General features: G+C 39.1%; 1 protein-coding gene across 2 annotated transcripts; it reads left to right on the top strand.

Moving 5' to 3' along the window:
- The first annotated feature begins 1,930 nt into the window (after positions 1–1,930).
- LOC147627936 (uncharacterized) lies at positions 1,931–5,908 on the top strand. Of its 2 annotated transcripts, XM_086814907.1 has the most exons (3): positions 2,788–2,923; positions 3,016–4,936; positions 5,329–5,908. In XM_086814907.1, exons 2-3 carry the CDS (start codon positions 3,025–3,027, stop codon positions 5,718–5,720), a joined length of 2,304 nt encoding a protein of 767 aa, XP_086671033.1. In that variant the 5' UTR covers positions 2,788–2,923; positions 3,016–3,024; the 3' UTR covers positions 5,721–5,908. The 2 variants fall into 2 exon arrangements, with proteins under 2 accessions (XP_086671032.1, XP_086671033.1); XM_086814906.1 differs by having other exon boundaries at positions 1,931–4,936.
- The last annotated feature ends 7,712 nt before the right edge of the window (positions 5,909–13,620 follow it).

Here is a 13,620-nt window from a genome sequence, read left to right as displayed (position 1 = left end):
GGATATGTGTCTAATGAAATATCCAAAACAAGGATTCATGGTCCTCTTTCTTGACCTCAAATGAACCTAGCCACCAGATGTTCGTCTCAGATTGCACACTAAAATACTTTGGATAATCCCTACTGCAATTACAAAGAGCCCTATTCATAAGTGTTATATTACAAAGAGCCCTATTCATAAGTGTTATTGTGACTCTTTCCGTCTTTTTCTCCTTGATAATCTCGCACTCATCAAGCTACACCTCCTACCTCCTCAAATGTAATATCATAGAACTCCACCATTCTCTTTTGCAAGAGCTCCAAGCCCATGAATATATTGTTGTGTTCATTGTAGAATATGCTGCCACCTTCTCCCTTGAACTCTCCTAGAATGTGGTATGAGTGACCAACATAGTGAAGCTGTTCTGTGTTTAATTTCTCCCTATGTCTCCAAACTTTGTAGGTGTTGGAAGTAGCTTTGCTTTAATGCCTTTGGCCTCAAGAAGGGATAACATTGACTTCTAGATGGCACTATAACCCTTACGACTGACTCCACTTGAATCCATGGCGGATTGAATATCCGCAGCAGCTGAAACTGTATTGTTGGGGTTACAAATTCATCCACTATATCTCGTTAAACCACCTTGAACTTCTTCTCTTTTATCATTTCTCTTACCATTCTTGATGTCATGAGAATGGTTTTAGTTGCTTTGCTGGATTGAGATTGGGATTAATATTCTCTTTGTCAGGATGTATGACAACCCTACAAATACAACACTACTCATTACTAACATGTAAATCCCAAAGAAGCCCAGCAAATAAAATAATATTAACTGCTAACAATTAAGACATGTGAATGGGAATGCATTCAGTGCAATCTTACCTTATGGCTTGGATTCTCTTCTTCAGGCTTCCAGAACCGAGCCTCAAGTTCTCGACGTTTTTGAGCTTTCTTTTCCGTATGTGCCGTCCAATGATTGTGTCTTTTTCTCTATATTTACGAAGGTCACTTCTTAGTTTATTGATTTGACATTCTTGTTCTTCCAATCTAGCTTTCTACGTCTTGCATTCACCAGACAAGCCAAGAAGCTCATTTACTAAGTGTTGTGAATAATGCCTTTCTCTTTCTTGTATGTAAGAAATTGACTTGCAATATCCTAGTAAGCCTGTGGCGCCATCACCTGCAAAACATAAGAGAGTTGTGGGATTTAAAAAGGGAGGACATGAAGCAGTACAGGGGTCAATAGGATAGATGGAGCCATTACACCAAAGGTCTATGTGTTGCTTCTACAACAACCTCATATGATCTTTAACATTTGATGAGAGAAATAATTGTCCACTTTTGCGTTTTTGAATGGATGCATACACACTATCTAGATCAATGTGCAGATGGTACTTTCTCTTAATGCTTTCATGATTGGACTCTTCAATAGAATGAGTGTGTACATGGTTGTTCTCCATTAGAGTGTTCTAGGAATGAGTAAGTATACTATATGATGCAGAGTGAAAGAATAGAACTAGCTATGGTGAGAGAAGGCTTGTATTTGTCTTTTGAAATTGGAGATGAAGGTTCTAATTCCTTCCAAACTGTCTTCCGTGCAATAATATCCTCTTGAACTAACCTTATTCTTGCAGTTTCGAATGTATCATTTCAAAGAAGGTCGAGTAGTGTTGGCTATGCAACTCCACATACTAGTGTTTGGGAAACATTTTTGAGTGAACCTCACATGAATCCTTCTCACCATGGGTTAAAGAGGAAAAACAATTTTGAATAGGCATTTTCTTTATAATTTTATCTAATTACTACTATTTTTGAAAAATTAGAGGCAACATTTTTCCTTCTCTTCTGAAGATAAGATGATATTTTCAAAAGTTGAATAGAGTCCTCACCGTAAAACGAACCCATCTTTTCCCAAACCATGTCACATATAACAATCCCAAAGTTGACTCCTTTGAGTGTTTCATGGAATGGGCAATCGCTAGTCGATAGTGGAATTAGTTGCTCCACTTGCGGCTGGCCAAGTCGATTGTGTGTTTCGAGCTAACAGGCCTTGCTCCAATGGTTTCCCCAAGATTAATACCTTTGGCGCCCTCACTATCGCCAAAAAACATCACCACCCACACGATCATTCTCATACTTTACCTCGCCATCGCTTGTTCGAGTACCCCTCTCACCATAGCTGCAGCTGCTCATGCTGCTGTTTCAATTACAACAGCAGCAAGCAATCACACCATCCTCTCTGCACTGCTTGCTTTCAAAAAGTCCATCTCCCTGGATCCAACAGGCTTCCTAGCCTCATGGAACACTACTACCTCTTCATCAGATTATTGCACTTGGTCGGGCATCCATTGCTCTAATTACGGTACCCAGAGTGTAATTATTGCGCTTCTCTTAGATGCAAATCAGCTCAAAGGTACCCTCACCCCTGAGTTAGGAAATTTAGGAAACCTGATCTCCTACCTTAACATATCCAATAACAGCTTCCATGGCCCAATCCCCCTACAGCTAGGAAAACTCACCTCTCTTACCCACCTTGACCTTAGCGCTAACCATCTAACCGGCCGCATCCCAACCTCATTAGCAAACTGCACCCAGCTCCAATACATAGATCTTAATAAAAACTCCCTCTCAAGCAACTTTCCTTCATTTCTAACCACTATTACATCTCTTGTCTACCTTGATTTGTCTTCTAACTTAATCACTGGTGAATTGCCATCCGATATCGGCCTTCTCTCCAACCTGCAGTTCTTCCAGCTCTACAGCTCCAGCCTTGCTGGCAGTTTACCGGCCTCTATCATTAACTGTACAAAGCTTGCCTGGCTTGACCTTGCTGATAATGAGCTTTCAGGACCATTGCCTTCTGATTGGAGCAAGCTAGCAGCAAGCTTACAGCAGATCAAACTCCAGGACAACTTCTTAATCGGGAGCATACCGGCTACACTAGGTAACTGCACCATGTTAACAGTGCTTAGCTTGCAGAACAACTCTCTCACAGGAGAAATTCCTGAATCATTAGGCAAATTAACATTGTTGCAGGACCTGAGAATGTATTACAATGATATTATTGGTGCTATTCCTACCTCAATCATGAATTGTACCAAGTTGATCTACTTGGAGCTAGGTTATAATGATCTTTCCGGAAGCATTCCACAGGAGATAGGGCAGCTAAATCAAGCGCAATGGCTATCATTTCATGACAACTTTAAACTGGGGGGAACACTTCCTGATACAATAGGAAGATGTGCACAGCTCCAGCACTTAACCTTTGAGAATACTGGAGTAGGGGGTTCTTTGCCCACTTCTTTGTATAATCTGAGCAATTTGCAGGACCTGAGGCTTAGTTCAAGTGGGTTTTCAGGAATCTTATCTGAGGAAGTGAAAAAGCTAGCCTCTCTGCAAAGGCTGGATTTGGGCAACAATGCTTTTGAGGGCCGAATTCCTGCAGGATTAGGTGAACTGAAGAGCCTTCAAGGTTTGAACTTGCAAAACAACAAGTTTACAGGGCGAATCCCACCTCAATTATCAGGCTGCACTTCAATTTCTGAGCTGGATTTGTCCTATAATTCACTCTCAGGAACAATACCCACTGCCCTTGGCCAGCTTCAATCCTTGAATATTCTTTATATACAAAATAATCTCCTGTCTGGAGAAATACCTGACATGTTTATGAGTTCAACAAGGTTAGAGGACCTTAATCTTGCTCATAACATGCTTACAGGGCCAATCCCAAACACTCTGGCCAATCTTGGTACTATTGATATATCACTAGACTTGTCTTTCAACAGTTTAAGCGGGACAATCCCTTCATCCATGGGAGGTATGCAGATGGTGGTGAGGATGAGCTTATCAGGCAACCAGTTTGCAGGTGAAATACCAGAGACTTTGGGGGGTTGCCAAGGGCTGCAAGTGTTGGATCTCTCTATGAACAAATTGGAAGGGGAGATTCCTACCACACTTGGGCAAATGAAAAGCCTTCAGTACCTTAATTTGTCCCAAAATGAGCTGTCCGGTGAGTTGCCATCATCCCTGGGCAACCTTCAAGACCTTGTGTACTTGAATGTCTCCTACAATGCATTGCATGGGATGATACCCAATGTTGGGATCTACAAAAACTCGTCTTCAGCTTCTTTCCTCAGAAATCCTGGCCTATGCGGGTACCCCTTATCCACAAGTTGCAATTCTTACTCCAACCACTCCAAGAGAGTTGCAATCATGATAGTGTCTCTGTGTGCGATTTGGGGGGGCATTTTGGTATCCATATCATGTGCTTGTTTAAAGCGGACCTGGTGTTGTGGTAAGAATCGGAATGCTTCCTTGAAGAAGACCCTATTTGGAGAGCTTGACCCAGAGTCATTTGACATCAAGAACTCGCAGCTCAAGGCATGGACAGCAAGGGAGATAAGGGCGGCAACCAATGATTTCGATGCTGCGAATGTGATAGGGGCAGGAGGTGTGAGTGTGTGCTACAAAGGGGTGATGGAGCAGGAGGCAAACGGGAAGAAGAGGCTAGTGGCAGTGAAAAGGCTGAGTGTGGAGTATGAGGGTGGGATAGAGGCCAGGAGGAGCTTTGTGAATGAGCTCAAAACTCTATGCAAAATGAGGCACAGGAATTTGGTGAAGGTGTTGGGCTACTGCGTGGATGGAGGGGAGATTGCACTGGTGATGGAGTTCATGGAAGAAGGCAATTTAGATGAGCATTTGCATAGCTCAATTAATAGTCTTTCTTGGGAGGAGAGGATTGATGTGGCTGTGGATGTAGCAGAAGGCCTTGTATACCTTCACCTCGAGTATGTGCAACCCATCGTCCACTGTGATCTCAAGCCTAAGAACATACTGCTTGGATCGGATATGGTGGCCAAAATCTCTGATTTCAGCATTGCAAAGCTGCTTGATCGCAACCAGACAGGAGATGTGAGCAGTAGCGAGTTCAGAGGAACCTTGGGCTATGCTGATCCAGGTAACGATTTCTTGAAATGTAGGGGATTGTTCATTAATAAATTGGGTATTTTTTGGCAGGATTATTATCTAGAAAATCGGTTCGTTAGAACTGGGTGTCATCTCAGTAAAGTTCTAATAGTAATTAAAGTTATTTATATATTGCATAGATGTCAACCTGCTTCGCAGCAATTTATTTTGCTTCATATTTATATATAGCTGTATATATACATACATACATATATACATTATATATATATATATACATACATATATATACATACATATATATATATGTATGTGTATATATATATATACATACATATACATATATATATATATATATATATATATATATATATATATAGCTCGCTACAGCGTTTGTGTAACGTTGCATGTGGTTGAAATGGGCAGAATATGCCGGCGGGTCCCGCATATCTACGAAAGCTGACGTGTACAGCTATGGGGTGCTGCTTATCGAGCTCGTGACGGGAATGAGGCCCACCAGCCCGCAATTGCAAGAGCGAGGGATGAGCTTTCATACGTGGGCGAGGACACTTCAACAGTCCGGGCGGACAAAGGAGGCTCTGGGCGTCGAAAGGGACCCGACCATTTTGCAAGAGGCCGAGGAGCTGCTGGACCTGGGTGTGAGATGCACCAACGACTTGGGCAAGGAGAGGCCCACCATGAAAGCCGTCCGGGACTCCCTCATCAAGCTTAGAAAGCACAAGTCCACACCTAATTGCCACAACATTCACGAAACTCGCGCCTTGCCCGTGGACGTAAACATTGAGGACCTGCGGTGACACTGGTACCAAGTCGGAAGTCCTATTGGATAAGCCTATTAAGCCATGCCTTGCTTTTCGGTGATTTTTTTTAAATGTGAAATTTTGAATGAGGTGGAGAAAGAGTTGTAAGTGGTGTTCTGGTTTTGGTTGTATGACAGTTTTTGAACAGTTAATATAAATAAATATTATTGATCTCGAAAAAAAAATATATTAACATATCAGTAACCTATCACCCTGGCCTTTGAACAACATCATGTAAACTTTCTAGAAATTTATGACACCTCATGTGATCTCCTAGTGAGGCCTCCTTGCTTAACTTTGAGATTGCATGCATGCCAAATGACACTATAGAACTTGTATAATTCGAACCTTATAATTTGCAAGACACAAACAACCTATTCCAATTGCTAAAGGAGAGACTAAGGAGACCTACATGACTACCTTTCAAATACGTGCCTTATTTGGCGCAAGTGCTTTCTACTATTTCATAGTATGGGAGCAACCCACAACTTGAGACATGCAAATGTGGCCTTGAGAGGCTCTAGCCAACCAACTAAACACAAAGAATAGTCAATAATTTTGACTTTATATTTTTTGGTCCAATTCTACTAAAGGCTTCCCTTAAACAACTTAATACACATTGTATTTTGAATGTACCAAAAATGTTGTTAGAAGAGAAATTAGAGTTGGACATTTCTTTAAGGGTTTTTCCTACTCCTACACTCACCCACCCATGCGAGCTACCCTAATAGCTCACCAAACCCCTAGATAACACAACCCCCCCTCCCCCCCCCCTCTCTCTCTTTACCCCCCCTCTCCCCCTCTTCTTTCGCCACCATTAGCAGAGTCTTTAGACTTAGACTTTTGATATAAATGGAGTAAATATGCCATTAGAGACCAAGCCTTTTATTAATTTGTAAATGGAGACGAAGTGATGAAGTTGCAATAGGTGATAAGTTGACAAATGTGAGCTTAAAATATCAAATTTTGTGTCTTTTTTGTAAGTTTCATTCATTAAATGATTGTAATGTGTATGTAAGAGATGCAAAATGATGTTATTGATCTAACTAGCTTCTCCCAACAATGGAGCAACAACGCTAATTGCGATACAAAGTCTAAATAATCCTTACGATACAAATTTGACACTACTTTTTTTTAAAATACACACCAATCGATTGTTTTTACTTCACTTAGTTGTGAATCTAGGTGGCATTTCTTATATCTTGTTTGTCATGGTTGTATTTTTATATCTTCATTTTTATAACTCGCTTCTTCACTTAGTTGTAAATCTAGGTGGTATTTTTAATATCTTGTTTGTCTTTTACTTTCTATCTTACTGTATTTAAAATTTGCAAAAGAGCATAAAGTTTACATGAAATGCACTTAAAATATTCAAATCAATTATAATAAAAATTTATAAATATATTTTCACAAAAAAAGTTTAATGATTTTTAAATTTGTTCAAAAATAAAATATTATTTTTTTACAAATCTAATGCAATATTTGGGATTCATCAACCTCTATATTAATTTTAAAATTCTTGAATTATAACTCATAATCGAAGGCTATTGCGTGCATGGCTTTGAAGTACTCGGACTGAGTGCAATTACTAACAACCTTTTTGCATCGATCATTACAAGCCTCATTAAGATCAACATACTCTATCACCTCCTTAATATTATTTTGGGCAAATATATTTTGGGCAAATATATTTTGTGCACCTTGAGAAGAATGTCTTGGTTCATCCAAATCTATGTATTGCCCACACTGACTTTAGAAGGCTTTGATGCTTCAACATTCTTCATCTTTGGGTGCCTCAACTTTGACTTTAATTATATTCCTGGTTCATATACATCGACATGAACTTATTCTCCACTCATCTTATTTGCAAGAGAGATGTTTGATACTAAGGACAACCCCACTTCAAGATCTATGTAATGGTTTTCACCATCATTTGTTGTGGAGGAATCCATGTTCTTCACCTTGTGTTCATTTTGTGCACTAGACCCATGCACATTTGAAAAACTAGGATCCACATACTCTAAGATGAAAATAAGTTGTGGTCTTCCCACACTTGCTTTTAGCACCGTGAGAACCTAACCCACTTGCGTGTAGATGGCTTCTCAAATAATCTATGGACTATCACATGCCTATTTGATAGTGAACACTCCAATACATATTACTCATTTCCTTTAACATCCAATTGTGTTGTTAAAGCTTGCACCTTAATTGAAGAGTCCCCTTCAATGACAACATTGAGATGAACAAATTGATGTGAGGTTTTGAAGAAAGTGTGAGAGCTCACAATCTCCCTTCTCTCTGAAAAGAACATTCCTAAACACTGAGGTTCTTATGATCACCCATTCAATCCTTATAGTAGAAGCCATTCCACCTTGAACACTAACTTAAACAACAACAAAAGGGAAGACAAGCATAAGAAAGGTGGGGAAACTTGAGAAGGAAAAACACATGGTTGCAATATGGGACACCCTATGAACCATAAAAAAATCCTAATTGAACTATAAAAGAGTCTTAAACAATCATAACCTTGGATTAAAGTAGAATCTGATTATTAATACATAAATAGGACTTTGGACTTTTAATGAAAATTATTTTAGGCTGGTTGTGTTCACAATTATCTAAGAGCAATGTATGTAATTGAAAGGATTGGGGATCTAGACATGGTGGGTCCTTCTTTGACCCTTGATTTCAAGTGAATAAATAAATTTTTTTGTTTCAGTATTTAACAAACTTCACATTTGACATGTTTTGATAGAATTAGTAGCATACAATTATTGCCTTACTTGGATGATCTATGCATGACCTAGTTGTAACCATGGAGTATGTGAGCGAACAATGTTTGGGTTGTTTTGCAGCTGTCTCTTTAGTGTGGGATATACATTTTGAATATGGGTATGGGTCTCATAACATTGTTGAGACACTTGGTGTCTACATGAGAACCCAAAGGGATAACCTTGCTAACTCACACATTGGGGAGGTTCTCCTTGGGGTTACCTTCTGTTCTGATTTTTCAAACTCTGGTTTATGAATTACATACTATAGAAAAGAATTTTTTTTAGGTGGCTTATAATGGGGCCAATGTCTATATTTTCTATAATATAAGTTCTGTACACACAATAATTAAACAAACATGGTGACTAGTTATAGGAACTTGGTTTGATGCTACTTGGGCTATTGGCTAAAGTATTGGTTATGCTGTTGATTAATTGGACTATTGGGTGAAATTCTCGTGATGCTGCTAGGTGTTGATCACATAATTTTTAAATAAAACTATAATTCTAGCAGATGGGGCTATTGACCTTGCCATAAAATCTGCTCTAATAGGTTAAATAAAATCTCTATGGACTTGTTTTTAGCTCTGTATACTGTTCTTATAAAACTACGGTGATTGCTTGATTGAATGAGTAGAGCTTCCATATAATGGGTTGGTCTTAAAATGCTGCTCTCTGCACCATGAACATAACCTCTGAAGTAATTCAGAGTGGGCTATTTTGGCTTCTAATGTGCAGCAGCAGAGCAGCAGCTGAACATTGGGTAATTACTATATAGGGATGCATTGGTGGTTTTCCTCAAAATAAACATTACAAGCTATGTGTGGAAGGCACTATAATTCTAGGTTTGGCTTGCTGATTGGCTTGGTCCCATTTGCTGTGTTTAGTACTATGACCTATTGTATGTGTATATTTAGAGCACATACATCTTTATAATCTCTATAGGGTGTTACTCTTGATAAATATCTCATTAGAAATTGATTATAGCTGGGATGGTTGGATATCTTGGTCTACTCTGACTGAGAGGGGCTACTCTCCCCTTGTACTAATGGGATCTAGATATATTCAAATCTGCCTCATATGATGTCAACTATTAAACATGATGACTCATAAAATAATTATATAAATATTCAAAAAGATCTTGATACATGTTTGTTCTTTTGGTGGGTAATTACATAACAATTTGATCTACTAGAGGTCATAGTTACCTAGACTTACGTAATCATGCTTGGTTAGGTTGTTTGTATGACTGTAAGGATAGGGCAACATCTATAACATGTGGATAGGTCCATTGACACATGTAATGCGCATTCAAGCTAACAAAATGTTTTGTCTATTTTTTGTATGGATGTAGGTAAAAGGACCTACCTTCTCTTCTCTTGCGGTTAATTTCAAACAAGCTTCCCTTATTATTTTAATTTTATTTCCACTAGATGCAACTTGTCATCATTGACCCTAAGTGTACATGACTCATAGTTGAGCTTGTTTCATGTATAACATTTCATTGAATCAAGATGGTATGGCTTCATGAATAGTTTTGTCTATTCATCTGTGGATATTGTATATGTTTTAAACTAGCAACACACACACACACACACACATTTATAGAGAGATATATATAAAGATCTCTAGAGATATAGATACAGAGTTATATCCATTCAATTTTGTCTCCATCGTGCTTGGAAATACAAAAGCCTTGGTCAATATCAACACTAAGTTTTAGATGTTGTGCATGTTGGGAGGGGAATAAATACTTCTTGTGTGGTCCTCCCTAGGGATAAGGAGTCCTTGCACTATATCTAATGATGTGGGTACCTCCCTCTCATGTTGCTATTGTTTATTGCTTCTTTCTAGCAACCCAGTTTTCTTATAAGTGAAACTTCCTTTTCGGAGAGGTCCTTGATCCGATAGACTTTGCCATTTTTTGGGATTATCCTTGGGGGTGACAGAGGAGGGATCCCCACCTCATGGTGGCAAGACTAGAGTTGTCACCAACTGTGGGCTCTGTTTGGGTTTTTTGCTCCTTTGGTTGGACCTTCTTGGATGCCATGCTCCCCTTCTCCCTATGGGTATGGCTTTCCTCTCCCATAACCTCTTGATGTTACTAGTTTGGAGTAGGGGTATCCTATTTTTCTTGCCACCCTTGTGTTGAGATATCGAGCTCAACTAGTGCTGCGAACATTGATGACCCACTTGAGTGATAGCTTCCACACTTATACCACTGGCATGGTTGGTGATATTATGGTTGATATGCCGCTAGTGGATGACAGGATGTGTAGCAACAGCCACTTTGGTGTACTAGAGTTATGGCATAGTTATAATGCCAACTCATATAGTCTATTTCACACTATGGAATCACCACTGTATGTTATTGTATGAGCGTACTTTCTCTTATAGTATGTACTCTTATCGTTTTAGATATACGGTTGTAGAGAAGAGAAGATAAGAGTACTTGTGTTAAGATATCAAGCTCAACTAGGGCTCCTCACATTGATGACCCATCTGAGTGATAGCTTCCACACTTATACGACTGACATGGCTGGTGATATTATGGTTGATATGCCGCTAGTGGATGATAGGATGTGTAACAGTAGCCACTTTGGTGTACTAGAATTATGGCATAGTTATAATGCCAGCTCATATGGTCTAGCTCACACTATGGAATCACCATTGTATATTATTGTAGGAGAGTACTTTCTCTTATAGTATGTACTCTTATCTTTTTAGATATATGGTTGTCGAGAAGAGAAGAAGATAGAAGAAAATTTAGCCATCCATCTCTCTCTTGTGTCTCGATCTCTTTTGGATGTGTGTCTATAAGGTGCATAGTACTTTGTAGTACTAATATATATATTACGGCCAGAATTACATATTAGGCTGCGTTTTAATCTCCATTTGGTCACTGCAAGGTGTTTTAGGCAATTCTGGGAAGTTCTAGTTGAGAACTGCTTTTTTGTGTTATACGCTTCTTCTGCATCAACGCTTTAGAAGATCAAGACATCTTCTTACGCAGCTGGCAAAACCGCCACGCACATTGCTGCTACTGTTCGCTACAGTCTTGTTGCTTTTCATCCAGCTCCTTAAAAAGATCCATGAAATGACTCTTCCACACCATGTCTTGTGGTTTGTGTAGCCACCAATCTTGGCTAACTTGAGCTCCCATACAAGCTACTACATATTGCATACCTTTTCCTTTTTAACCTCTTGCATGAGGTTCTTAATGACCACCAACATGGCCGTGATGAGATCTTGATTGATTGATCTCCAACATGCATGTCTTTTCTTGCTGCATGCATCTTGTTCAAGGGTGCTTTCTTTGTATGTTTCTCTCGAGAAAGAATATGTGCAAACCATGTGAAAACTTTGTAGCTTCCACTCAACTTTGCCCATCTTTCGTGAGCAAACCAAAGAGCTCGGCCCTTACAACGTGCTCCAAAATGAGCTGCAAACTCAACCCATTACTGCTTGTTGCCAATGCCAATACCGACAAAAGCATGCAAATTTTGTGCTCTTGCCCACAAGCAAAGCCATGGGAATTCCAAATCTCACACATAGCAACCCTTCTCTAACTGACACTCTCCTATGCTCAACACCAAAAACATGAGGCAAATTTTGTAAGTTACCTTCTGATAACTCCTCTTGGCAACTCCGTTAATGATGTGGGCAAGGCTAAAATTTCTTCTCCAACCTCTGTGGTAGCAGTCCATGTTGCAAACCTCTCCTTTCATTGGCAGCTTCATACTCTCTCAAATGACCCAAATAGTTCACCAAGAAAATAATCTCTCTATAATGCAATCATAATGATAATGAGTGTGCTTAAATTTTCTCATAAGAAAATGTTGAAAATATAACAAATGATTAATCAAATGAAATATCATAAAAACTACTATACATAGATATCCACCATAATCAAGAGCCCATCCTAGCTCTGATGCCATGTTGAAAATCCTAATATGCCAATTGATCATGGTGTTGCGCAACATAGATTATGCATAACCTAAGGTGGATTAAACCACACCAAGAACTCCATGGCTAGAGAGAGAGAGAGAGAGAGAGAGAGAGAGAGAGAGAGAGAGAGAGAGAGAGAGAGAGAGAGTATCACACTCAACAATACTCTATTACATATGATTTGGACCATAAAATGAAAGGCTTCTAATACAGGTAGCCATTGACCCAATCTCCTTTACACATCATCATGCCATGTGGCAATATTTATCCCACATCTTCTTGTGTGACTCTCATAAATCACATCCCACATAATATCTCATCTCACACATAAGGTTTGTTCTCACACAAATTTCAATATGCCTTGGTAGCTCAATTGGTCATCCAAAACTTGTCACACGAACTTGGTAACTGTGTGTGATTGTGCCTCATAGCTTTTCCTTTAACCAATTGGTACAATAATTTGTTGGATGTATTTGTTTTTTGTTTTTCTAGGCTGCAAGTTTGAATGGTCCTACAAAGTCTAACCCCACTTTTGATATGGTTCTAGAGGTAATATTAGTTGATGAGGCATCATGTCTACTACATTGGGTTGTCCCACTCTCTGGAAAATGTCACATTCTTTCGCAAATTTATGAGTATCCTTCCGACTTGGAATACCTTCTTTTCTCTGAGTGACCTCCACTTATTCTTTAAAGTGCTGCAGCCAACAGGACTGCTTATTGTTCATGATTCAACACATCTTCTCAATATTTGATTTATGTCCATTTTGTATAGCTTCTGTACTATTCTCATGAATAACTTGCTTCTCATCCATGTTTTTTGAAAAAGAGAGTTGCAACATTCCATCATATTAGTTTCTCTTGTCTTGATATACTAGGAATAGATGTGCATCTTGAAAATCATCTTCTACTTACCTAAGGACTTCTCCAAACTCTAGTAATCTAGATAAGAAGTCTATTGTCACATGTTTCCTCCGTGGAGTGTGCTGAATGATGAAGGTGAATTCCTATAGTAAACATCATCCACCTTGCCAATTTTGTTGCTAAATCTGGCTTGTTTATGACGTACAATATTGCCTTATGTTCTAGTGCATGATGATCCATATGAAATTCAAACAGCTTTCTAATAGGTAATGCTTAAACTTTTTGATGGAGTAGATTGTCCCCAATGCTTCCTTC

This window comes from Cibotium barometz, chromosome 20 (assembly GCF_041138505.1).
Source record: "Cibotium barometz isolate CiBa-2024 chromosome 20, ASM4113850v1, whole genome shotgun sequence".
Taxonomy (NCBI): Eukaryota; Viridiplantae; Streptophyta; class Polypodiopsida; order Cyatheales; family Cibotiaceae; genus Cibotium; species Cibotium barometz.
This window is presented reverse-complemented; position numbering and strand designations above follow the sequence as displayed.

Bases quoted from the DNA above. Each gene is read 5' to 3' on its own strand.
- LOC147627936 (XM_086814906.1), top strand. From the start codon at position 2,038: ATGGTTTCCCCAAGATTAATACCTTTGGCGCCCTCACTATCGCCAAAA. The intron at 4,937-5,328 runs GTAACGATTTCT...TGAAATGGGCAG, and splicing joins CTTGGGCTATGCTGATCCAG to AATATGCCGGCGGGTCCCGC.